Source organism: Pan paniscus, chromosome 3 (genome assembly GCF_029289425.2).
Source record: "Pan paniscus chromosome 3, NHGRI_mPanPan1-v2.0_pri, whole genome shotgun sequence".
In the NCBI taxonomy this organism is placed as follows: Eukaryota; Metazoa; Chordata; class Mammalia; order Primates; family Hominidae; genus Pan; species Pan paniscus.
Window position 1 is genome coordinate 147,535,630 of NC_073252.2, and position 25,262 is coordinate 147,560,891.

At 36.9% G+C, this 25,262-nt stretch overlaps 1 protein-coding gene across 25 annotated transcripts in view; it reads right to left on the minus strand.

Annotated features, from left to right (window-relative positions):
• The window catches only part of IQCM (IQ motif containing M), a 465,249-nt gene that overhangs the window by 312,093 nt on the left and 127,894 nt on the right, over positions 1 to 25,262 (minus strand). For all 25 annotated transcript variants that reach the window (XM_055111895.1, XM_055111891.1, XM_055111884.1 and 22 more), the window contains 2 exons: positions 23,121 to 23,211; positions 18,867 to 18,955 (listed from right to left, as the gene is read on the minus strand). In XM_055111895.1, coding sequence (XP_054967870.1) covers positions 18,867 to 18,955; positions 23,121 to 23,211 — 180 coding nt within the window. The remainder of the gene's footprint in view (positions 1 to 18,866; positions 18,956 to 23,120; positions 23,212 to 25,262) is intronic.

The window sequence follows — 25,262 nt, forward strand, 5'->3', positions numbered from 1 at the left end:
GGTATCTGTTGCTTTTTTTTTTAACCATTTTTACTTTAAACTTTTATAGTAGAACAACGAAAGATTTAGATTGCACCATTAGAGCACTGAGGTATTCTGAGCTTGATTATGTATTTACCTATCCTGGAGGTTTTATGCTTTCATGTGTATTCATGATAGTAATTATCATCCTCTTGTTTACAGCTGTAATATTCCCTTAAGCATTTCTTGTAAGGCTAGGCTAGTGATGAATTCCCTCAGCTTTTGCTTGTCTGGGAAGATCTTTATTTCTCCTTTATTTCTGAAGGAAACCTTTGATAGGTATATTATTTCTCCTTTATTTCTAAAGGAAACCTTTGCTAGGTATAGTATTCTTTACTGACAGTTGGTTTTCTTTTTTTTAGTATGTTGAATATACCATTCTCTTCTAGCCTGGATGGTTTTGGCTGAAACATCTGCTGATAATCTAGCAGGAATTTCAGTTTCTGTAACTTGATGTTTCTCTCATGCAGCTTTTAGAATTCTCTGTGTTTGACATTTGACAGTTTGATTGTAAAGTACATCAGAGAAGATTTTTGCAGGTTGAATATAATTTAGAATTTTTGAAATTCCAGGATCTTGATGATCATGTCTTTCCCTAGACTTGGGAAGGTTTCAGTAATTATTTAAGTAAAGAGGTTTTATGTACCCTTCTCCATTTCTTCCCCCAGCATCCCTATAATGCAAATATTGGTTCACTTAATGATGTTCCCTAAGTCCCATAGGCTTTCTTCATTGTTTGATTCTTTTTCCTCTGGATTATTTTGAAAGCAAGTTTATAAATTTTTCTGCTTGATTAGTCTGTTGTTGAAGCCCTCAATGGTATTTTTAGTTCATTCATTGAATTCTTCAGCTCTAAGATTTCTGTGTGGTTCTTTTCCATAATATCTATCTCTTTATTGGATTTCTTATTCAGATAATAAACTTTTTTCCTAATTTATTGAATTCTTTGTCTATATTTTTTGTATCTCCCTGAGTTCCTTAAGATCATTATTCTGAATTCCTTTCAGACATTTCATAAGTATCCTTTTCTTTGGGGTCTGTTACTATAGACTTATTTGTTGCATTGAGGGTGTCATATGTCCCTGCTTTTTCACGTTTTTAAGTCCCCACATTGATATCTGTGCATCCAATGGAGCCGTCACTTTTTCTAACTTTATGGAGTAGCTTTTGTAGGGAGAGACTTTTTCCTGCAGATGGTCAGAGTGTCAGTTGGCTATGGTGCATTGGCTTTGGTTCTGTGAGGACTCAGTAGCATCATCTCTGTGCAATTTCTTTAATTATAATCCTCCTCATTATATCTGTGATTGTCTCAATGGCTAAGATGTGAGAGTTTGTGATGGCAATGCCACAGTTTTGTTGGGGACAAGGGAACTGGGCTGATTGTCAGGCCAAGCATGTTTACTCATAACGGATCAACAGTTTGTGCAATGGACTTTCTAAGGGTGCAGGGCTGCTGCCAGACTGACTGTCTGGAAAGGCAACAGGTGGGGTTACAAGCAAGTTCTGCAAGTCAGGTGGCTGTGGGTTGGTCTCTCCAGAGAGGCAGGGACACCACTGTTCTGGTTTTCAAGCTGGACATAGGCATACACAGCCTCAGTGGGCCAGCTGGCTATGCTATGCCAGTGTGCACAGGTGCAGCAGGTCAGCTAGCTATTAGGCAGCTTCCTTACTCTGCAGGTCTTTTCATTCCCTAGAAAGAGGTTAGGCACATGGAATTTGAAACCAAATTATCAACTGTTTTGTTGGACCTAGGCTCTGGGCAGTCAGAATTGCAGTGCTGCAGAAACCCATGTGAATGTGGTGGAACAACTGTAGGGCCTCACAAATGGAAAGAGTCAGTGGCTACTGGCCCCTGGGGTAGGGCACACTCTGGTAGTAGGTCCAGCTTCAGGATGGTGCCATTCCATAGCAACTTAAATCATAGGAAAGGAAGGTACTGAACATGGGCCCCTATCCCAAGACAATTCAGCAGCACAAACTCCTAGCAATTCTCCAAATTGGCTTCAGGTCCTGTGAGGACTGAAGGACCCTCCTGTAGTAAACTACTGGCATCTAAGGCAGTAATGAGGACCACTGAGGGGTCTCCACCTTACTTTTTCCTTGCAAGAAGAAGTCTTCCTTGACTCTGAGCCTGTCCTAGCAGGGAAGACAGTATCAGAGGCAGGGTGACTCACTCACCTTTCTATGGTGCTGTCCTATACTTCCATGCTCCACAGATTTTGCTGCTCCTCTGGTGCTATCCAGCAAACTTCCTCAGTCACTCCAGATGAAATATACTTGTTTATTTGTTGTTTCGGTCTCTCTTTGTGGGGAGACAAATGCCAAGCAACTCCAGTTGGCCATGCTATCACTTGCCTATGAGCTCATTTTAGAGAGAGATTGCTATCCTAACAACTCTCATTCACCTTATTGAGAGAAGGTTCCATCACATTAATTGGACAATAATTTCATATGGAACTGTATTTAGACAATGTTAATTATTGGCAGACCCACCCTCAATCTGGGTGGGCACCGTCTAATCAGCTGCCAGTGTGGCTAGGATAAAAGCAGGTGGAGAAAGGTGGAAGGACTCGACTGGCTAAGTCTTCCGGCCACCATCTTTCTCCCATGCTGGACACTTCCTGCCCTCAAACAGCAGACTCAAAGATCTTCAGCTTGTGGACTCTGGGACCTACATCAGTGATTTGCCAGGGTCTCTCAGGCCTTTGGCCACAGACAGAAGGCTGCACTGTTGGCTTCCTTATTTTTGAGGTTTTGGGACTCAGACTGGCTTCTTTGGTCCTCAGCTTACAGATGGCCTATTGTGGGACTTCACCTTGTGTGAGTCAATACTCCTTAATAAACTCCCCTTCATTCCTGGGTAAGACGGCCAAATAGGAACAGCTCCAGTCTGCAGCTCCCTGTGAGACCAATGCAGAAGGTGGGTGATTTTTCCAACTGAGGTACCTGGTTCATCTCACTGGGACTGGCTACACAGTGGGTGGAGCCCAGGGAGGGCAAGCAGAAGCAGGGTAGGATGTTGCCTCACCCAGGAAGAACAAGGGGTCAGGGAACTCCCTTCCCTAGCAAAGGGAAGCCATGAGAAACTGTGCTGTGAGGGATGATGCTATCTGGCCCAGATACTATGCTTTTCCCATGGTCTTTGCAATCCACAGACCAGGAGATTCCCTTGGGTGCCTGCACGACCAGGGCCCTGGGTTTCAAGCACAAAACTGGGCGGCCATTTGGGCAGACACCGAGCTAGCTGCAGGAGTTTTTGTTCATACCCCAGTGGTGCCTGGAACATCAGCAAGACAGAACCGTTTACTCCCCTGGAAAGGGGGCTGAAGCCAGGGAGCCAAGTGGTCTTGCTCAGTGGATCCTACCCCCACAGAGCCCAACAAGCTAAGATACACTGGCTTGAAATTCTTGCTGTCAGCACAGCACGCTGAAGTTGACCTGGGATACTAGAGCTTGGTGGGGGGAGGGGTGTCTGCCATTACTGAGGCTTGAGTAGGCATTTTCCCCTCACAGTGTAAACAAAGCTGCCCAGAAATTCAGATTGGGCGGAGGCCACCACAGCACCACAAAGCCACTGTAGCCAGACTGCCTCTCTATATTCCTCCTCCCTGGGCAGGGCATCTCTGAAAGAAAGGCAGCAGCATCAGTCAGGGTCTTAAAGATAAAATTCCCATCTCCCTGGGACAGAGCACCTGGGGGAAGGGACAGCTGTGGGCACAGCTTCAGCAGACTTAAACGTCCCTGCCTGCCAGCTCTGAAAAGAACAGCAGATCTCCCAGCACAGCACTTGAGCTCTGCTAAGGGGACAGACTGCCTCCTCAAGTGAGTCCCTGACCCCCATGCCTCCTGTCTGGGAGACACCTCCCAGTAGGGGTCAACAGACAACTCATACAGGAGAGCTCTGGCTGGCATCTGGCATGTGCCCCTCTGGGACGGAGCTTCCAGAGGAAGGAGCAGGCAGCAATCTTAGCTGTTCTGCAGCCTCTGCTGGTGATACCCAGGCAAACAGGGCCAGGAGTGGACCTCCAGCAAACTCCAGCAGGCCTGCAGAAGAGGGGCCTGACTGTTAGAAGGAAAACTAACAAACAGAAAGGAAGAGCATCAACATCAACAAAAAGGACAACCACACAAAAACCCTATCCGAAGGTCACCAACAGCAAAGAGGAAAGGTAGATAAATCCATGAAGATGAGAAAAGCAGCACAAAAAGTCTAAAAATTCCAAAAACCAGAACACCTCTTCTCCTCCAAAGGATCACAACTCCTCCCCAGCAAGGGAACAAAACTGGACAGAGAATGAATTTAACAAATTGACAGAAGTAGGCTTCAGAAGGCGGGTAATAACAAACTCCTTGGAGCTAAAGGAGCATGTTCTAACCCAATGCAAGGAAGCTAAGAACCTTGATAAAAGGTTACAGGAATTGCTAACTAGTATAACCAGTTTAGAGAAGAACATAAATGACCTGATGGAGCTGAAAAACACAGCACAAGAACTTCGTGAAGCATACACAAGTATGAGTAGCCGAATTAATCAAGCGGAAGAAAGGACATCAGAGATTGAAGATCGATTTAATGAAATAAAGCATGAAGACAAGATTAGAGAAGAATGAAAAGGAACAAAAAAAGCTTCCAAGAAATATGGGACTATGTGAAAAGACCAAAACTACATTTGTTTGGTGCACCTGAAAGTGACAGGAAGAATGGAATCAAGTAGGAAAACACTCTTCAGGATATTATCCAGGAGAACTTCCCCAACCTAGCAAGACAGGCCAACATTCAAAATCAGGAAATACAGAGAACACCACAAAGATATTTCTCGAGAAGAGCAATCCCAAGACACATAATTGTCAGATTCACCAAAGTTGAAATGAAGGAAAAAATGTTAAGGGCAGCCAGAGAGAAAGGTCGGGTTACCCACAAAGGGAAGCCCATCAGACTAACAGCAGATCTCTCTGCAGAAACCCTACGAGCCAGAAGAGAGTGGGGGCCAATATTCAACGTTCTTAAATAAAATAATTTTCAACCCAGAATTTCATATCCAGCCAAACCGTGCTTCATAAGTGAAGGAGAAATAAAACCCTTTACAGACAAGCAAATGTTGAGAGATTTTGTCACCACTAGGCCTGCCTTACAAGAGCTCCTGAAGGAAGCATTAATATGGAAAGGAAAACTGGTACCAGCCACTGCAAACACATACCACAATGTAAAGACCATCAACATTGCCTCTCAGGGCAGTGGGGGGCAAGGGGAGGGATAACGTTAGGGGAAATACCTAATGTAGATGATGGGTTGATGGGTGCAGCAAACCACCATGGCACATGTATACATATATAACAAACCTGCACATTCTGCACGTTTCCCAGAACTTAAAGTATAATAATTAAATAAAAGAAAATGTGAATTATTATAAGTAAATGCTGAAGTAAAATTAAATAACAAATATTAGGACTTCAAAGAAAGTGTTTGGTCAGAGCTGATCAACGTGAAGAGCAGGAAGAAATACCAATACATAGCAATGTGATATAGAGAAAATCAGCAAAACTAAAAGTTGGCTTTTAAAAGAAGAAGAAAATAAAGTTGAGAGTACTTCAGCAAAATTCTCCAAAGAGAAAGAGGAGAAAGGGGTGAAAAGTGAGAGAGATAGAGAGCAAGGACCTAAATAATCAATATCAAGAATAAAGAGATATCACTACAGATGTTATTATTAACAACTTTATAGCAATACTTTTGACAATTTAAACATATCTTTATAAACACTTATTCAACTGATAGAAGATGTCTTCCACAATGGTTGAATTAGTTTACAGTCCCACCAACAGTGTAAAAGTGTTCCTATTTCTCCACATCCTCTCCAGCACCTGTTGTGTTTCCTGACTTTTTCATGATCGCCATTCTAACTGGTGTGAGATGGTATCTCGTTGTGGTTTTCATTTGCATTTCTCTGATGGTCAGTGATGATTAGCATTTTTTTATGTGCCTGTTGGCTACATAAATGTCTTCTTTAGAGAAGTGTCTATTCATATCCTTTGCCCACTTTTTGATGGGGTTGATTTTTTCTTGTAAATTTGTTTGAGTTCTTTGTAGATACTGCATATTAGCCCTTTGTCAGATGGGTAGATTGTAAAAATTTTCTCCCATTCTGTAGGTTGCCTTTTCACTCTGATGGTAGTTACTTTTGCTATGCAGAAGCCCTTTAGTTTAATTAGATCCCATTTGTCAATTTTGGCTTTTGTTGCCATTGCTTTTGGTGTTTTAGACATGAAGTCCTTGCCCATGCCTATGTCCTGAATGGTAATGCCTAGGTTTTCTTCTAGGGTTTTTATGGGTTTAGGTCTAACATTTAAGTCTTTAATCCATCTTGAATTAATTTTTGTATAAGGTGTAAGGAAGGGATCCAGTTTCAGCTTTCTACATATGGCTAGCCAGTTTTCCCAGCACCATTTATTAAATAGGGAATCCTTTCCCCATTGCTTGTTTTTGTCAGGTTTGTCAAAGATCAGACGGTTGTAGGTGTGTGGTATTATTTCTGAGGGCTCTGCTTTGTTTCGTTGGTCTATATCTCTGTTTTGGTACCAGCACCATGCTGTTTTGGTTACTGCAGCCTTATAGTATAGTTAGAAGTCAGGTAGCATGATGCCTCCAGCTTTGTTCTTTTGGCTTAGGATTGTCATGGCAATGTGGGCTCTTTTTTGGTTGCATATGAACTTTAAAATAGTTTTTTGCAATTCTTTGAAGAAAGTCATTGGTAGCTTAATGGGGATGGCATTGAATCTATAAATTACCTTGGGCAGTATGGCCATTTTCAAAATATTGATTCTTCCTATCCATGAGCATGGCATGTTCTTGAATTTGTTTGTGTCCTCTTTTATTTCGTTGAGCAGTGGTTTGTAGTTCTCCTTGAGGAGGTCCTTCACATCCCTTGTAAGTTGGATTCCTAGGTATTTTATTCTCTTTGAAGCAATTGTGAATGGGAGTTCACTCACGATTTGGCTCTCTGTTTGTCTTTTATTGGTGTACAGGAATGCCTGTGATTTTTGCACATTGATTTTGTATCCTGAGACTTTGCTGAAGTTGCTTATCAGCTTAAGGAGATTTTGGGCTGAGATGATGGGGTTTTCTAAATATACAATCATGTCATCTGCAAACAGGGACAATTTGACTTTCTCTTTTCCTAATTGAATACCCTTTATTTCTTTATCCTGCCTGATTGCCCTGGCCAGAACTTCCAACACTACGTTGAATAGGAGTGGTGAGAGAGGGCATCCTGTCTTGTGCCAGTTTTCAAAGGGAATGCTTCCAGTTTTTGCTCATTCAGTATGATATTGGCTGTGGGTTTGTCATAAATAGCTCTTATCATTTTGAGATATGTCCCATGAATACCTAGTTTATTGAGAGTTTTTAGCATGAAGTGCTGTTGAATTTTGTTGAAGGCCTTTTCTGCATCTATTGAGATAATGTTGTGGTTTTTGTCTTTGGTTCTGTTCATATGATGGATTACATTTATTGATTTGCGTATGTTGAACCAGCCTTGCATCTCAGGGATGAAGCCAATTCGATCATGGTGGATAAATATTTTGATGTGCTGCTGGATTCGGTTTGCCAGTATTTTACTGAGGATTTTTACATCAATGTTCATCAGGGATATTGGTCTAAAATTCTCTCTCTCTTTTTTTTTTGTTGTTGTGTCTCTGCCAGGCTTTGGTATCAGGATGATGCTGGCCTCATAAAATGAGCTAAGGAGGATTCCCTCTTTTTCTGTCGATTGGAAGAGTTTCAGAAGGAATGCTACCAGCTCCTATTTGTACCTCTGGTGGAATTTGGCTGTGAATCCATCTGGTCCTGGACTCTTTTTGGTTGGTAGGCTATTAATTATTGCCTCAATTTCAGAGCTTGTTATTGGTCTATTCAGGGATTCAACTTCTTCCTGGTTTAGTCTTGGGAGGGTGTATGTGTCCAGGAATTTATCCATTTCTTCTAGATTATCTAGGTTATTTGCGTAGAGATGTTTATAGTATTCTCTGATGGTAGTTTGTATTTCTGTGGGATTGGTGGTGATATCCCCTTTATCATTTTTTATTGTGTCTATTTGATTCTTTTCTCTTCTTTGTTAGTCTTGCTAGCTGTCTATCAATTGTGTTGATCTTCTCAAAAACCAGCTCCTGGACTCACTGATATTTTGAAGGGTTTTTTTGTGTCTCTATTTCCTTCAGTTCTGCTCTGATCTTAGTTATTTCTTGCCTTCTGCTAGCTTTTGAATGTGTTTGCTCTTGCTTCTCCAGTTCTTTTAGTTGTGATGTTAGGGTGTCAATTTTAGATCTTTCCTGCTTTCTCTTGTGGGCATTTAGTGCTATAAATTTCCCTCTACACACTGCTTTAAATGTGACCCAGAGATTCTGGTATGTTGTGTCTTTGTTCTCATTGGTTTCAAAGAACATCTTTATTTCTGCCTTCATTTTGTTATGTACCCAGTAGTCATTCAGGAGCAGGTTGTTCAGTTTCCATGTAGTTGAGCAGTTTTGAGTGAGTTTCTTAATCCTGAGTTCTAGTTTGATTGCACTGTGATCTGAGAGACAGTTTGTTATAATTTCTGTTCTTTTACATTTGCTGAGGAGTGCTTTACTTCCAACTATGGGTGCCTCTCTGAGATGAAGCTTCCAGAGGAAGGATCAGGCAGCAACATTTGCCCCTCTGCAATATTTGCTGTTCTACACCTCCGCTGGTGATACCCAGGCAAACAGGGTCTAGAGTGGACCTCCAGCAAACTCCAACAGACCTGCAGCTGAGGGTCCTGACTTAGAAGGAAAACTAACAAACAGAAAGGACATCCACACCAAAACCCCACCTATACATCACCATCATCAAAGACAAAAGGTAGATAAAACCACAAAGATGGGGAGAAACCAGAGCAGAAAGGCTGAAAATTCTAAAAATCAGAGCGGCTCTTCTCCTCCAAGGAAACGCAGCTCCTCGCCAGCAACGGAACAAAGCTGGACAGAGAATGACTTTGACAGGTTGCGAGAAGAAGGCTTCAGACGATCGGTAATAACAAACTTCTCCAAGCTAAAGGAGGATGTTCGAACCCATTGCAAAGAAGCTAAAAACCTTGAAAAAAGATTAGACAAGAGGCTAACTAGAAGAAACAGAGTAGAGAAGACCTTAAATGACCTAATGGAGCTGAAAACTATGGCACAAGAACTACGTGACGCATGCGCAAGCTTCAGTAGCTGATTCGGTCAACTGGAAGAAAGGGTATCAGTGATTGAAGATCAAATGAGTGAAATGAAGTGAGAAGAGAAGTTTAGAGAAAAAAGAGTAAAAAGAAACTAACAAAGCCCTCAAGAAATATGAGACTATGTGAAAAGACCAAATCTACATCTGATTGGTGTACCTGAAAGTGACAGGGAGAATGGAACCAAGTTGGAAAACACTCCTCAGGATATTTTCCAGGAGAACTTCCCCAGCCTAGGAAGGCACGCCAACATTCAAATTCAGGAAATACAGAGAACACCACAAAGATACTCCTCGAGAAGAGCAATCCCAAGACACATAATTTTCAGATTCACCAAAGTTGAAATGAAGGAAAAAATGTTAAGGGCAGCCAGAGAGAAAGGTCGGGTTACCCACAAAGGGAAGCCCATCAGACTAACAGCAGATCTTTCGGCAGAAACTCTACATGCCAGAAGGGTGGGGGCCAATATTCAACATTATTAAATAAAATAATTTTCAACTCAGAATTTCATATCCAGCCAAACTAAGCTTCATAAATGAAGGAGAAATAAAATCCTTTACAGACAAACAAAGGCTGAGAGATTTTGTCACCACCAGGCCTGCCTTACAAGAGCTCCTGAAGGAAGCACTAAGCATGGAAAGGAACAAATGGTACCAACCACTGCAAAAACATGGCAAACTGAAAAGACCTTCGATGCTAGGAAGAAAGTGTATCAACTCATGAGCAAAATAACCAGCTAACATTATGACAGGATCAAATTCACACGTAACAATATTAACCTTAAATGTAAATGGGCTGAATGCTCCAATTAAAAGACACAGACTGGCAAATTGGTTGAAGAGTCAAGACCCATCAGTGTGCTGTATTCCGGAAACCCATCTCACGTGCAGAGACACACATAGGCTCAAAATAAAGGGATGGAGGAAGATCTACCAAGCAAATGGAAAACAAAAAAATGCAGGGGTTGCAATCCTAGTCTCTGATAAAACAGACTTTAAACCAACAAAAATCAAAAGAGACAAAGAAGGCCATTACATAATGGTAAAGGGATCAATTCAACAAGAAGAGCTAACTATCCTAAAAATATATGCACCCAATACAGGAGCACCCAGATTCATAAAGCAAGTCCTTAGAGACCTACAAAGAGACTTAGACTCCCACACAATAATAATGGGAGACTTTAACACCCCACCGTCAACATTAGACAGATCAATGAGACAGAAAGTTAACAAGGATATCCAGGAATTGAACTCAGCTCTGCACCAAGCGGACCTAATAGACATCTACAGAACTCTCCACCCCAAATCAACAGAATATACATTCTTCTCAGCACCACTTCGCACTTATTCCAAAAAAGGCTAAGTTTTTTATTGTTGTTTTTATTCCTAGGAGAGTTCTAGGCCACCAGAAATATGTATGAGCCATGAAAGCAAACTCTAAAGAACTTTAAACCCCTGTGTAATATAGCTTTCTTTTATTTTCTGAATTTAATTATTTACACTTTCTTGCCAGTTTGGTCATGTTTTAAAAATTATTTTTTCATATTTAAGCAGCATTATTAAGTATTCTGTACTCAGAAGTCTTTCTTTGCAGAGTTGTTCACCATATTCTCAGAAAAAGATACAATGAAACAAAAACACACTGATGATTTTTTCCGGTGTATTTTTTATTAAAAATGAAAACAGCATACTTGAGCTCCTTAGAGCCAGATGAAAATATTTATTCTAATAAATTAGGTAACTTTCCTCATTAAGTAGAAAAAATATGATAATTGGTACAACACTTTTACAAAATAAAATGCCAGTATCTTAGTTAATCCAACAAAATATAGTAAGCCCTTTTTATGTGCCAGACATTATTCTAAAGAATTTAGTATGAACAAATCAGTCAATGCTAACTGCCTTTATGGAGATTATATTCTAGCAGGAGGAGGCAAACGATACCAGATAAGTAAAATAGGCAGTATATCTTGATATCGTAAATGCTAGAAATCAAAGAAAGAGAAGTAGATAGGTCTGGAGGATGTGGCTATGCCTATGACAGAGTAGTCAGGGATGGCCTTACTGTTAGAGAGGCCTTTGGGCAAAGCATGAAAAGAGTGATGGATTGATGCCTGTAATCTCCAAAGAAAAAAAACTTTCCAGGCAGAGAGAACAACACATACACAGTTCCTGAGTTTGACATGTTAGGTTGGAAATGCCTATTAAAAATTAAAAATCCAGGTGGAAACCTTAATTAAGCAGTTGAACATGAGCTGGAGTTTTGGAGAATAACCAGTCTGGAGATAAACTTGTGGAATCATCAGCCTATTAACGGTACTTAAAGCCATGATCTGGATAAAATTACAAGAGAATGTTGTTTAGCTAGAGAAGAAATTAAAAACTTGATATCTGGGCCTACTGTAACCACCAGGAGCCTCAGGCTCCCAGTAGGAATTTTAAAAATTGTCAGCATATAGGTGGTCTGGTTAAACAGTAGTGCTCTTCAAAGTGAGATTTTGGAAGTATTACAAAGATTTTTGTAATTTGGAAGTATTTCTAGACCATAACTATTGGAGAATGTATGTATTATGATGGAGGGCAAAATCATGGGAGGAAAAGAGCTCAAGGAGTAGAAAAGTGAATGGATTAAAAGATGATATCTATCCAAGATAAATATCACCAAAAACTATGAAAAGATTAGTGTTAGAGAAATTGACAAGGATCCAGGGTCTACATTTCTTTAAAGTTATGCAGGAATAGATACAAATCAATAGATTACTATAAGGAGAGGATATAGTTTGATGACATGAGATTCAAAGCTGAGCATGCTAGGGAAGACAAAGGGAGAATGGTTTGGAAACAGCAATGAGGAGCAAGGAGGAAACCACCCCACCACCAGTCTCAGAGGTATGAGACATGGGAGGAAAAAAAACCAGCACCACCTGAAAGGGTGGCAGGGGAAGAAATGTCTTCAGGGCACAGATTTCAGTTAGGCCAGGAAGGGGAAGGAAACATTCAGATGAGGTTAAGGATTCTGAGTTTTTGCTGGCTATGAATTCAGGGAGCATAATGGATGAATTTCAGGAGTGGGAGGGTTGAGGGGTGACATCAGAAAAGAAGATATACAAAATTATATAGAGTGGGGTTTTAGTGATCGTAGGTACCCTGGAAGTCCTAGGTGTCTTGTGGAGACTGAGGTAGACACAGCTTAAATACATAATGAGATCCGTCTTAACAGTCTGAAGGCTGTCAACTTGGCAAGTAGAGAGAAATAAAGAATCTTGCCAGGAGCTGACTTTAGGGGATCCCTCCTCTCTCCTGCCAATGACTATGTAGAGATGTTTTTAATATCTGAGAAGCAGCCATCCAGAAAGAGGAAATTTTCTAACTTTTTATCTCTTTGAGGGCCATTTCATTCTTTCCTTGAGGATTACAGATGATGAAACTAAGCCCAGAGCTTTGAAGAGGTTTGCACCAGGCCACACAGAGAGTTGGTTATTATGTAGAGCATTATTAGCTATTTTTCTTTTGAAAAAGTCTCTTAAAGTGTTTCTCTTAACAAAAGAGTTTCTGTTTCTGCCATGGGTCTGATTCCTTACAAAAGCTTTACAATGATCAGTAAAATGAACACTTGAGGAATATCAATTTAAGAGTGACCTACCAAATGTATCAAAATAGAAGAGCAAAAGGTAGAGTCAAGGTCTCTAGCAGGATAACAGTGACAATAGCAAAAATAGCAGACTCCACGAAGGGCTACAGTTATTGTATTTACACAAGACCATAAACCTCACTACCACTTCCTGAATTTACAATGTGATAGCGAAAGTCAGTCAATGTTGTGATGGGGTATGTCTTGTGATTACAGTAATATGTCCTTTAGGACAGGAACAAAGCTAAGTAATCAAACAACATGTTTTTTAGTATATTATGCATTAAAATTTATATGAATGTAGGAAGTTGCGACTAATTATGGTAGCTCAATTTTATTAAGCACCAGGAGGTACACTATGCACTTGACAAGCATTATCTAAACACTTTGAGGTTGGAATTGGTATTATCCCCCCTCTACCCAATGAAGAAATTGAGTCACAGTGCAATTAAGTAACTTGGATAAGATTTGATGCTAGAAACTGGCAAAGCCAGAATTCTAACCTAATTAGAGTAACTTCAGTGCTTTCACTATTAATCTCTATACCATACTGCTTTAAAAGGCAAGGCTTCAAAAGGAAATCGATAGATAATTTTTTAAGCAAATGGATAGAAATCATAACTTGCCTTATATCTTATGTTCTAATTTCCTTTTCTTTTTCCTTTAATAAGAATAATTCTTTATTCTAAAGAAGAATTGAGGACCTCCAGTCCCAAAATGTCAGCATAGAAGCAAGCTAGCATAACCCCCTAGAAAACCATAAACAAATATACGGTGCCAAGATTATTACCAGAAATATACCAGAATTCAAACACAAAAATTATGAACACAAGTCAGTTCTTGGGGCCACAAAAAAGTGAAAAAACTTCATGTAGGCAGTAAGAAAATTGGCACATCCACAATGCCTCACTCCACATTCTTCCTGGCACCAAGTATGCAAAAAATACTCCCCAAAATCACTGTTTTGACACTGGAAAAGTGAGATCAAAGTGAATGAACAGCTTATTCACCATCTTGGGTTCTCTGACAGGAGATCTGTCCCTCCCCTGGCCCATAAGAAGCATCATTAGTGCCTGAAAGGAGAAATATCCCTGAGGACAGGTAGAGACAAAGTAGGGATGCAGGACTACTATCTCCAGCTCTGGAAACTGCTCTACAACTTGGCCAAAGGCCAAATAAGAGTGGCTTTTAAGCAGCATCACACTCCAGGAGCATGGGCACAAACCTTTGCCAGCCTATCCCACTGCTGAGATATCCCCATTGGGACTTCCTGCACTTGGGAAGAGTAGCACTCCAAACACTTGCTAGAGCTGAGACAAATCTGGGCTTAAGGTGCCATCTAGAACTGAAAAGGAGGCAGTTGCCTGACAGTAAAGAACCTATAAGCAAATATATCCAATAAAAAAATAAAAGAAACAAGACAGAGAAGACAACAATAAATAAAATAATAATTAAATAAGACCAAATTAATCTTACAATGCAAAGACATAGATGTACATCCACAAGTAACAACCACAAACAGGGAACCATGATTTCCCCAAGCATACAAAGCAAAGATTTAGCAACTGACCCTAATGAAACAGCAATTGGTGAGCTCTTCGACCAAGAACCAAAAATAGTAGTTTTAAAGAAACTTGGTGATCTCCCGGATAACACAAGAAAACAATCCAGAAAACTTATTAGAGAAATTTAACAAAGAGATTGAAATAATTTTTTTAAATTAAACAGAAATCTAGAAACTGATAAATATATTTGCTGAACTGAAAAATTCATTAGAAGCTCTCAACAGAAAGGATCAAGAAGAGCAAAGAATTAGTGAGCTCAAATACAGACTATTTGAAAATACATGGAGAAGAAAAAGAAAAAAGAATGAAAATCAAGAAAGATCACCTAAAAGATATAGAAAATTACCTCAAAAGACCAAATCTAAGAATTATTGGTGTTTAAGAGGGAGGTCAGCAAGAGCAAAGGGTAGAAAGCTTATTCAAGGAAATAACAGAAAACTTTCCAAAACTTGATTAAAGATAAATATCCAGGTAAGGGAAGGTCAGAGAACACCAAACAGATTTGACTCAAATAAGACTACTCCATGGCATATGATAATCAGACCCTCAAAGGTCAAGGATAAAGAAAGAATCCTAAAAGCAACAAGAGAAAAAAAGCAAATAACATAAAAAAGCTCCATTTAATCTGGCAACAGACTTCTCAATGGAAATCATACATGCCAGGAGAAAATAGAATAACATTTTCAAAGTGCTGAAACAGAAAAACTATTGCTAGCTAAGAATACTGTATTCAACAAACTACAGTTCTAATATAAAAAACTGATAAATTCTTTCCCAGACAAGCAAAAGTGGAGGTAATTCACTACCACAATACCCATCTTACAATACATTCTAAAGGAAGTTCTTCAATCTAAAACAAAGAGACACTAATGTGTTTTTAAAAAATGGAAGTTATAAAACCCACTGGTAAAATTAAGTACAAGGACAAACCCAGAATACTATAATAATATAATTGTTGTATGCAATCCACTAATAAATAAATCTAGTATGAAGTCCTAAAGACAAATCTAGCAACAACAATAATAGCTAGATTGACCTGTTAAGAGATTGATAATGTTTCAAAAAAAAGACATACGAATGGCCAATAGGCATATGAAAAATGCTCAGTGGAGACATGTGAATCAAAACTACAATGAAGTATGATATTACCCCAGTTAAAAATGGCTATCAAAAAGACAGGAATAAAAGATGCTGATGATATGAAGAAAGAGAAACCTTAAACACTGTTAGTGGGCATGGAAATTAGTACAGACATTATTCAGAACAGTATGAAGTTTCCTTACAATTGCTAAAACTAGAACTACCGTATGATCCAGAAATTCTGCTATTGGGTATATATCTTTTAAAAAGGAAAAGAATGTATCAAAAAGACATCTGCATTCCCATGTTTATTGTAGCACTATTCACAACAGACAAAATATGGAATCAACATATATGCCCATCAACAGATGAGTAAAGAAAATGTGACACATATTATGCACAATGGAATATGATTCTGCCATTAAAAAAGAATGAAATCCTGTCATTTGTGACAACATGGAGGGAACTAGAGGTTGTTAAGTGAAGTAAGCCAAGCACAGAAAGATAAATATTGTGTGTTCTCATTCATATGTGAAAGCAAAAAAAAAGTTAATCTCAAAGACAAAGAGTAGATTTGTGGTTATCAGAGGCCATGAAGGGCAGGGAGGAGAAAAGATGAAAAGAAGATGTAAATATATGGGTTGCCAGAAGAAATAAGACCTAGTGTTAGATAGATCAGCAGGGTAACTACAGTTTACAATAATCTATTGCATGTTTCAAAATAGCTAGAAGAGAAGAATGGAAATGGTTCTGTCATAAAGAGAAGACAAATATTTATGGTGATGGACGTCCCAAGAACTGACTTGATCTTTACAAATTACATGAATGTATTAAATAATCATGTGTATCACCAAACTATGTACATGTGTTATGCATGAATTGTAAAAAAAAAAAAAGAATTGGGTGATAATTTGAGTCCAGTAGGTTACCATATACCCCAGGGAAAACTGCAATATCTACATTTTTTACTATTTATATATTATCTTGTTAAATAGACCTCAATGACTATGTCAGATATTCACTGATGCTATAAATTATTATGTAGAGTTATAATAATGATGTGGAGAATAAGCTTTTTTGTGCAGACTTTTTAGACTATAGCCTTAACATGAACAAAAAAATTAACAACCATAAAAAGTATTCATTATTTTTCACGAAAGACACAAAGTGTGGACCACTCTTAAATTATTCCAAAAAATTGAACATTTTTCACATTTTACTAATAGCTTACACAAAATAAGTTGGTGGCCATAATCTTTCAGATATTTCTAGCCTTGCTTTAAAAATATGTAATTATAAAAGAATGTTGTGGCTGAAAATAAAATTAAAACTTCCTAAATAACAAATCAGTGAAAATCCCTATTCTTATCTGATTAAAGATACATTTCATTTTAAAGGAAAAAAGAACACCTACTCTATAGCATTTGGAAAGAATGATTTTAATGGTAAAACTTTTTACTTTTTCAGCATATTCAACCTTCCAATTCTCCATGAAGTTATATGAGTATTGAGATACTTATAATATCATAAAACTAATAATCTCAACAATTTGTTTTTAAAGCATATAAACTAAACTGCATAACATTTTGTTTATTTTGATTGGTATCTCTGCAGTCTATGTATAATCAGTTTTTAAAAAGAACTGTAAAAAATAGTATCTAGTATTTTATTTTCTCAATTTCTTTTTTTCTTTAACAGTTATTGAGTTTTAGCCTACTGTGCAGAGACAGGTACACAGATAATACTGAAGTATACTTCAATTGGGTGGCTTTCCTTTTTAATTTACATTTGTTCATTCATTTAACATATGGTTATTAGCACCTACTATATATGTGTCATGCACTGGAATAAGTATAAGGAGTCTTTTAGTTTCTATGAAGTTATGGTTCAATTAATAAACATTTCACAATTCAGCAGAACATTCCTGCATGGGTAGAACCTTTAGCAAATTTCAAAACTTATCACATGGGTGACTACCAATTCTGCCAGCCTTTTCCATTCACAATTTCATAATAATCTGTAGCTAATAACCAGGATTCTCTCAAATATTTTAGAAAAGTTTTCTACTCTTGTTTAGCATTAAATAAACTATGGTCTAGCCCCTGTATATAAGCTCCATAAATACAGAAAAATAAGACTTAAATGAATTTCAACATCCAAACTAAAGCTATGAGAACTGCCAAGTCCTTCAAAGAGCTAAAAAGTTCCTCTGCAAGATGATGACACAACTGACCCATGTGAGGTGAATGATACTTGAAGACTGAGGCGTTCATCAACCTTTTGATCATCCTGAATAAATTCTAAATGTCACAGAATTAGTAGAACTTTAACTGATGGTAAAGAGCTATAGAACACAGCTTTCAAGGAGATCAGATTTCAAGAGTATTATTTATTACACCCATTAGACCCTAGCCTTGTATAAATATTTGCCTACATTTACTTCCACACATGTATATTCAATTTTAGAATCAGTTGAGACCCATACATTATTGTATTGCCCTGGGACCTCAAATTATCTGATAAAGCCTTAAAAGAATTTAAGCTCTGAACCAATGTAACAATCAAAATTGTAAAATACATCTATTGCATATCTTCAACATTTTGACAGCATATTCACAAATTTTAGTTTTGGTGAATATTGATTGGAATCATGAAAACATGATTCATAGAATTTGTTTGGAAGTGGGCTTCCACTTAATGCTTCAGTTCCTTCTATAATAATCCAAACAAAAGGTGGTAAAATTATAAAGGATATCATATGCAAAAGTGCCTTGAGAACCCAAGGAAGAGTTTATTCAGCAAACTTTTAAAAATTTCTTCTGAAATCAATAAAAGTCCTACTTTACAAGAAGAGTTTTCCCTTAATGACAGCCTGAAGCTCATGAGGAAGAAGTTAAAAAGCGGGAAAACTAAAAAATAGTTTCTTTGAATCAATAGCCGCCTAGGTCTTTAAGCAGTTCAAGTTCCAGAGAGTTCCTCGATCACATTTAAGGGACTTTAAAGAATCATCTATATTCTCTTTTAAAGAATTGTATGTATTTTTTTAAAAACAACAATAACTCAACTGTAAATAAACTTTTAAAATTGCAAATTGTATCTTTATAATTTACTACAACCTGCAATATTCATATTTTTAAAAATCCAGTCTCTCAATTTCAGATAAAGGCATGGAAAACTAATTATTAGTAGTTGTTTCCAAAATCTGCTTATCTTTGATACAGTGTTTGAAATGAAAATAAAGGAAATAACTCTGTTCAATACTAGCTCTTTGTTTTTGCATTTAAATGAATGCAAAATAATGAAAATCAATGTGCTGCTACCAACATTTATGTATAAGACTCACCAGGTTCTTTCAGAAGTTCCAAGTTAGAGGTCCCAGGTTGTAAGTAAAGATGGACAGGAAAGGGATAGAGTAATTCCAACATTCTGTTTCTGAAACATTAAGTTGGATCTTTAAGTAATTTGATAGTCCCTATTTTGTAATACAAATCTTCAACACTAAAGTTATAGGACTAAATGCTAATCATAGAAAACCACTTGTCTCTGGTCAACAGGACTACACCTGTTGCTCCCTCAGTGCCTTGCAGAGTAAATATTATTAAACAAAGACAAAATACTACCAAATTTTGCTGGTTCTGAGACAAATAACAAATAGGAACATTTGCTTTCCAAATGAGCCCAAACTAGCAAAAATCAGGAAAATGAACAAGCATCATATCTATCTATTTCTTCAGTGTTTTGCAAGAGATTTTTGAGTAGCATGTTTTCCTAACATGATTGAGAGAGCTTCAATATCAACAGCTGAATCAAGTATCACATAGAAACTTTGGAAAATGTGAATAAGAAAAAAAGAAAGAAAATAAAAATCTCCCCTAATCTTATTACCCTGATATTTTAGTAATAATTGCAAACTCTTCAATGCTTCCTATAGGCTAGCATTTAGGGCACTATTCTAATCCTTTTTATATGTTTTACCTGATTTATTCTTCAAAACAAGCATGTAGGTACTTACTATTATGATGCTCATTGTATAAATGAAGAAACTAAGAAATTTAGGGGTTCAGCAGTATACAGTTCAGATTATTCCAGCTAGAAATGGGTGGGGTCAGGACTCAAATTCAGGCAGTGGGACTTCAGGAACCATATTACTATTTTATACTGATTCCATTCGACATGATTAGCATATGGAATGTATTTCATTCCTTTTCTCTGTTTAAGTGTACATAAATGCACGCAAAATTGTATACTATTATTTTGCACTAATATATCACAGAGAACTTTCTTTATAAATGTACAAAGGTGCACATTGTTATTTTGACCCATTACATAGATTTCCATGTTATTTTGGCCCATTACATAGAAATTCATTGTATAGATTTTAACATACTGATCGCTTATTTACCAGTGTTCTTCTGTGGGATATATTTGTTGGTTTTGCTTTTTTGTTGTTTATAAACAAGGATGAAAATCTTTGAACATTCATGTTTGTGCACCTGTATTTCCTTGTGTTACTATAAATGCCTAGAAATTAAAATGTTGGTTTGAAAATTATATAAATCTTACATAAATTTCTAGAATTTTAAAACATTTGCCCAGAAAGCAGCATGGTCTATGAAGGAGGAGACTCTTCAGAGATTCACATTTGGCACATAGTAGGCACTCAATAGATAGTAAAGAAATAACTAATGATACGATCTATTAATTTGACTGTCACTCATGTGGTCATGCCCACAGAGCTGGCCAAAGGACTGAGGTATCCCTTAAGTTGTATCAAGAGAAAATAGAGAGACGTGAGTATGCAGTCAGTTTTATAAAATTCCATTTGAAATTCTAGAACATTTTTATATATCACCAAGAATGGGGTCAAATTTCATTGATCAGGCATAATTTCCTTTGCTTTCTAATATCTGGTCAATGGATAAGTGTTATTTAATCTCCAAGTTAGAACTAATTATGTATTTTCAATTGTTCCTGACTAATGAAAGATTCTAATGGAAGTAGACCATTCAACCACTGAAGCAAAATATTTTACAGACATTAAGATGAAATGGCAGTTGCTTCACACAAATATGAAATGCCAGGAGGGATTCTATCATTATTTTATAATATCCTCATTCTGTTATGAAATTGATCAGAACAACCTAAACATGAATTGTCATGTAACACAGGAAACTCACTGATCACAAAACTGGGCAAAGAAATCCAGGCTCACTTGCCTAAATTACAGAATGCATTTACTGAAATGCAGTTGTCATACCTTCAAATGCACCAAATAATATCAACTAAAAATTAGCACTAGTAAATAAGTGATTAATAAATGCATTTTGTTGATGGGAAATTAAAATTTAGGATGAACCCATATCTATCATCATCATAAAGAGTATTTTAATGTAGGGAAATCTTTGAATTTAGAATTCAAAGGTACACTGAAGAACTTTACCTTCTTAAACTTATATTGAAATTGTAAAAGTATTCAATTGTGTTTTCCCACCACAGGTCAAAAATAGACAAGTTTAGAAAAGGGAAGAAATCATATATTTAAAAGATTTGATCATATTCATGTTTTGCTCAAGGAAATTTCTTTTGTTGGGCCAATATTTCAATAGTCATCCCAAAAGTATTAGAGTCATCTTAACAATCAGCATTTTTCAAGGCATCTTCAGGATAATTATAAGTTGTTTATATACAACTTTTCTCACAGGGGTCTAATTAACTTGAACAAAAACCTTTTGGGAGTTTCATAAAGAGTTGGGTCATTCATACTAATTAGTCCTAGAGCCTGTCCCTGCATTGTTAACAATCTCATATCTAATTTCCCAACTGATTATATTATCTTTTCTTCTGCTTATATTCTCATTGCTGTTTCCTTATCTTCATTATGTGGTGAACTCGATTTCAAAAAAAATTTTGGTCTAATGACATTCTATTTGTCTAGTTAAGCACAGGTTTCCAAAAATCCTTAGTCACCACGTCCCAAAGCACTTATTTGTCTTTCCCCCTGCATTCCCATCGCACTTTTAACATTAACGAAATGAAGCTAACTGTTAAAGTAGGAAACAAGTTACCACCATCAACTAGCTATAAATAAAGACAAGGCAGCCCAGGTGTATTGAAGCTCAGGCTTTACATGCCCTGAGCTGTCACTGGAAGTACATGCACTTGCTCTTAATTTCAAAGGATGTTGATCTTCCTCATTAAGCAGGATATGTTTTCATTAAAAACGGGAAGTTAGGGTGTCAAGGGACCTTTATCTTCTACCAGTTGCAGAAGAAACAATTCTTCGGAAAATAGTCAACTCTCTTGAGAAAGACATTATACTGAAAGATATTATACCTGATCAGATTTATTAATAAGTGCTTCACTTGTCCCTAAAACATTATTATTCTGCCATGGTTTACCAGCCTCATCTAAAGATACTGAAAATGATTTTCAAATCAGTTAACCTTTTCAGTTAGTAAAAGCTGACTTGAAATTCTAAACAATTTGGCTAAATTGCTATATTAACTACTCTTTTAGGAGCTACCAATTTGCTAGAAAAGTTTGGATCTTGAGTTAAAATGGGTAACTCAAAGGCAGAGAAGAAATTTATAAAAACTAGTAAATTTCCAATATAATAATTTCTTTTCCTTTGTAATTAATATCTTCCCTTATCATGGGTATAACCAAACCTTTAGTATTAAGGCTGTGTATATATTTCACTCTTTCAAATCTGAGTATTGTATGACACTTAAGCCAAGAAAGTGGTTACCCTGAGCATGGATCTTCTAGTGTTAAGCACATAGTTCACAACTTAAACGTTGGAAGACCCATAAAGTTCTTCATAGCCTTGCCAGCATTTCCTCAACTAACTTATAGCTGTGCCAATTACCCCAAATTTCTGACCATGTTATAATATCAATGAATTATTGTAAAACAAGCTACTGAAAAATATATTTTAGCAGAGAAGTATTTACTGTCTGTAAGTATAAATGTTCTTACCAAATATGTGCTGAAGGGCTTAGAGGTTCTGTCTATAGCTTCAGCACCAACTATTGTGTATGTAATTTTAAAGTTATCTTGAAGATGGTGATGCTATTTCATGCAATAATTCAGAAAAGGAACTGACCCATCTCCAGACACTTGGAAAGCAGAGGCAATGCTCAGAATTCCTGTGTTCAAACTATGTTCTGTAGAACCAGCGTCACCTTCTGTTAGAAAGACTAACCTTTAATTATTAGATTTAGAAAGGAAAATTATAACTTACTCTGCTCCATAATTGCTGCAGATGAGTTATTAAAATTCTAAACTTATGTAATATTATCATAAAATATGGCATTTTTTTTCCCAGGAAAGCCACAAATTGGATTCAAGCTTATGCACTGTAAAACCCAGATGGTTTACTTAACTACTCAGACATCCTCCAGTTCAAAAGTTAATTGAACTGAAAACAAAAATTTTGATAATTGATATGCTTTGAGGAACTCAAGCAGAACAATAAATTAGCTTCATGTATGGGGTGTTAATAGAAAAACTTGAGAGACCATGACAATTGGTCAGGGAATATTGGTAAAGTAGAAGAAAATATATATTTTCTATAGGTTAGCTAATTATACATTACCTGGACTCCTCAAAGTGCTGTTGCTTTGCTGTCTCCATTTTTTTACTCACTGGTTCAATAATAGTCATGATTTTATCCAATTTAACTTGTCCTGAAATTTTGTTAAAGTTTTAATTGCATACTATTAGTTTTCAAGTTGTAAGTGCATTTTTCAAATTCAATTGCAAATCACAGATTTTTAATAACAAGAGCTATAATCTTTTAAAATGTTACTAACACAGAGATACTAAAAATCACAGCTGAGTAGTTTTCTTCACTCCATGCTACTCAGATGCTTTGCAATTACTAAACTTTAGGACTGAAAATTATAGTGCAAATGAACTACATATATCAGAAAGGAGATTGCTCTCAGAGAAATGGCTGCAACAGCATAGCATATACCGATGAATACAAACAGCCTCATTTATACATATCAGTATTATTATAATCATTATCATCACAAAGCTTAGTTCTTACAGAAGGGGCTGCTATTTTAAAATAATTTGGCAAATCTCTAGTTCCTATAAATAGGAACACAAAGTGCTCCAGAAATCTCATTATTTGATAGAGTAAGACTAAAGTTCACAAAAGGCAAAGGTTCTACTTTTTAAAAAATCTACTTCTTCAAGTCTAAAGAGAAATTTACATAAGTATTTTTAAAATACTCATTACTTTCTATTGTCCACAGATAATGGGACCAATATATAGTTTGAAATATTATAACAAAAATATTATCAGGTAACTATTGAGCACCTTCTAGCTACTAGCTCAGATATATTATTAATAAAAGATACAGAACACATGAGACGAAACCCTCTGCTTTAGAAAATTACAGACTAGTTGGATCTCAATGTCATCAAAAAGAAGAGCGTACTAGACTGAATTATGTAACGTATATTCAAAATGTACGTTCAGAGAACATAACATTTTTGTAGAAATGGAAAACAGAATATCAATATTGATTAACTACAGTCGGCCTTCGGTGTCCTTGGGTTCTGCATCTGCAGATTCAACCAACCACAGATTGACAATATTCAGAAAAAAAAAATTAAAAATACAATAAAAATAATATAAATTTAAAAACAATATAGTAGGAAAGCTATTTGCATAGAGTTTGCATAGCATTTTGTATTATAAGTAATCTAGAGATGATTTAAAGTACAGGAGAAGAAATTGATGCCAATCATTTTGACACTACTCCACAAGATACAGAAAGAGTGAACCCTAATTCATTCTTTGAAGCCAGCATCACCCTACTAACAAAACCAGGAAAGGACATAACTAAAAAGAAAACTACAGACCGATATCCCTGATGAACGTAGATGCTAACATCCTTAACAAAATACTAGCTAACTGAGTCCAACAACATATCTAAAAGATAAGCCACCATGATCAAGTGGGTTTCATACCAGGGATGCAGGGATGGTTTAACATATGCAAGTCAATAAATGTGATACACCACTTACACAGAATTAAAAACAAAAATCACATGATCATGTCAATAGATGCAGAAAAAGCATTTGACGAAATCCAGCACCACTTTATGATTAAAACTCCCAGCAAAATCAGCATACAAGGGACATACCTCAATGTAATAAAAGCCATCTATGACAAACCCACAGCTGACATAATACTGAATAGGGAAAAGTTGAAAGCATTCCTTCTGAGAACTGAAACAAGACAAGAATGCCCACTCTTACCACTCCTCTTCAATGTAATACTGGAAGTCCTAGCCAGAGCAATCAGACAAGAGAAAGAAATAAAGGGCATCCAAAACTCTAAAGAGGAAGTCAAACTGTCACTGTTTGCTGAAGATATGATCATTTACCTTGAAAACTCTAAAGACTCCTCCAGAAAGTTCCTAGAACTGATTAAAAAATTTCAGCAAAGTTTCCAGATACAAGATTAATGTACACAAATCAGTAGCTCTTCCATACACCAACAGTGCCCAAGCAGAAAATCAAATCAAAAACTCAACCCCTTTTACAATAGCTGCAAACAAAAAATAAAATACTTAGGAATATACCTAACCAAGGAGGCAAAAGACCTCTACAAGGAAAACTAAAAAACACTGCTGAAAGAAATCATACATGACACAAAAAATGGAAACACATGCCATGCTCATGGATGGGTAGAATCAATATTGTGAAAATGACCATACTG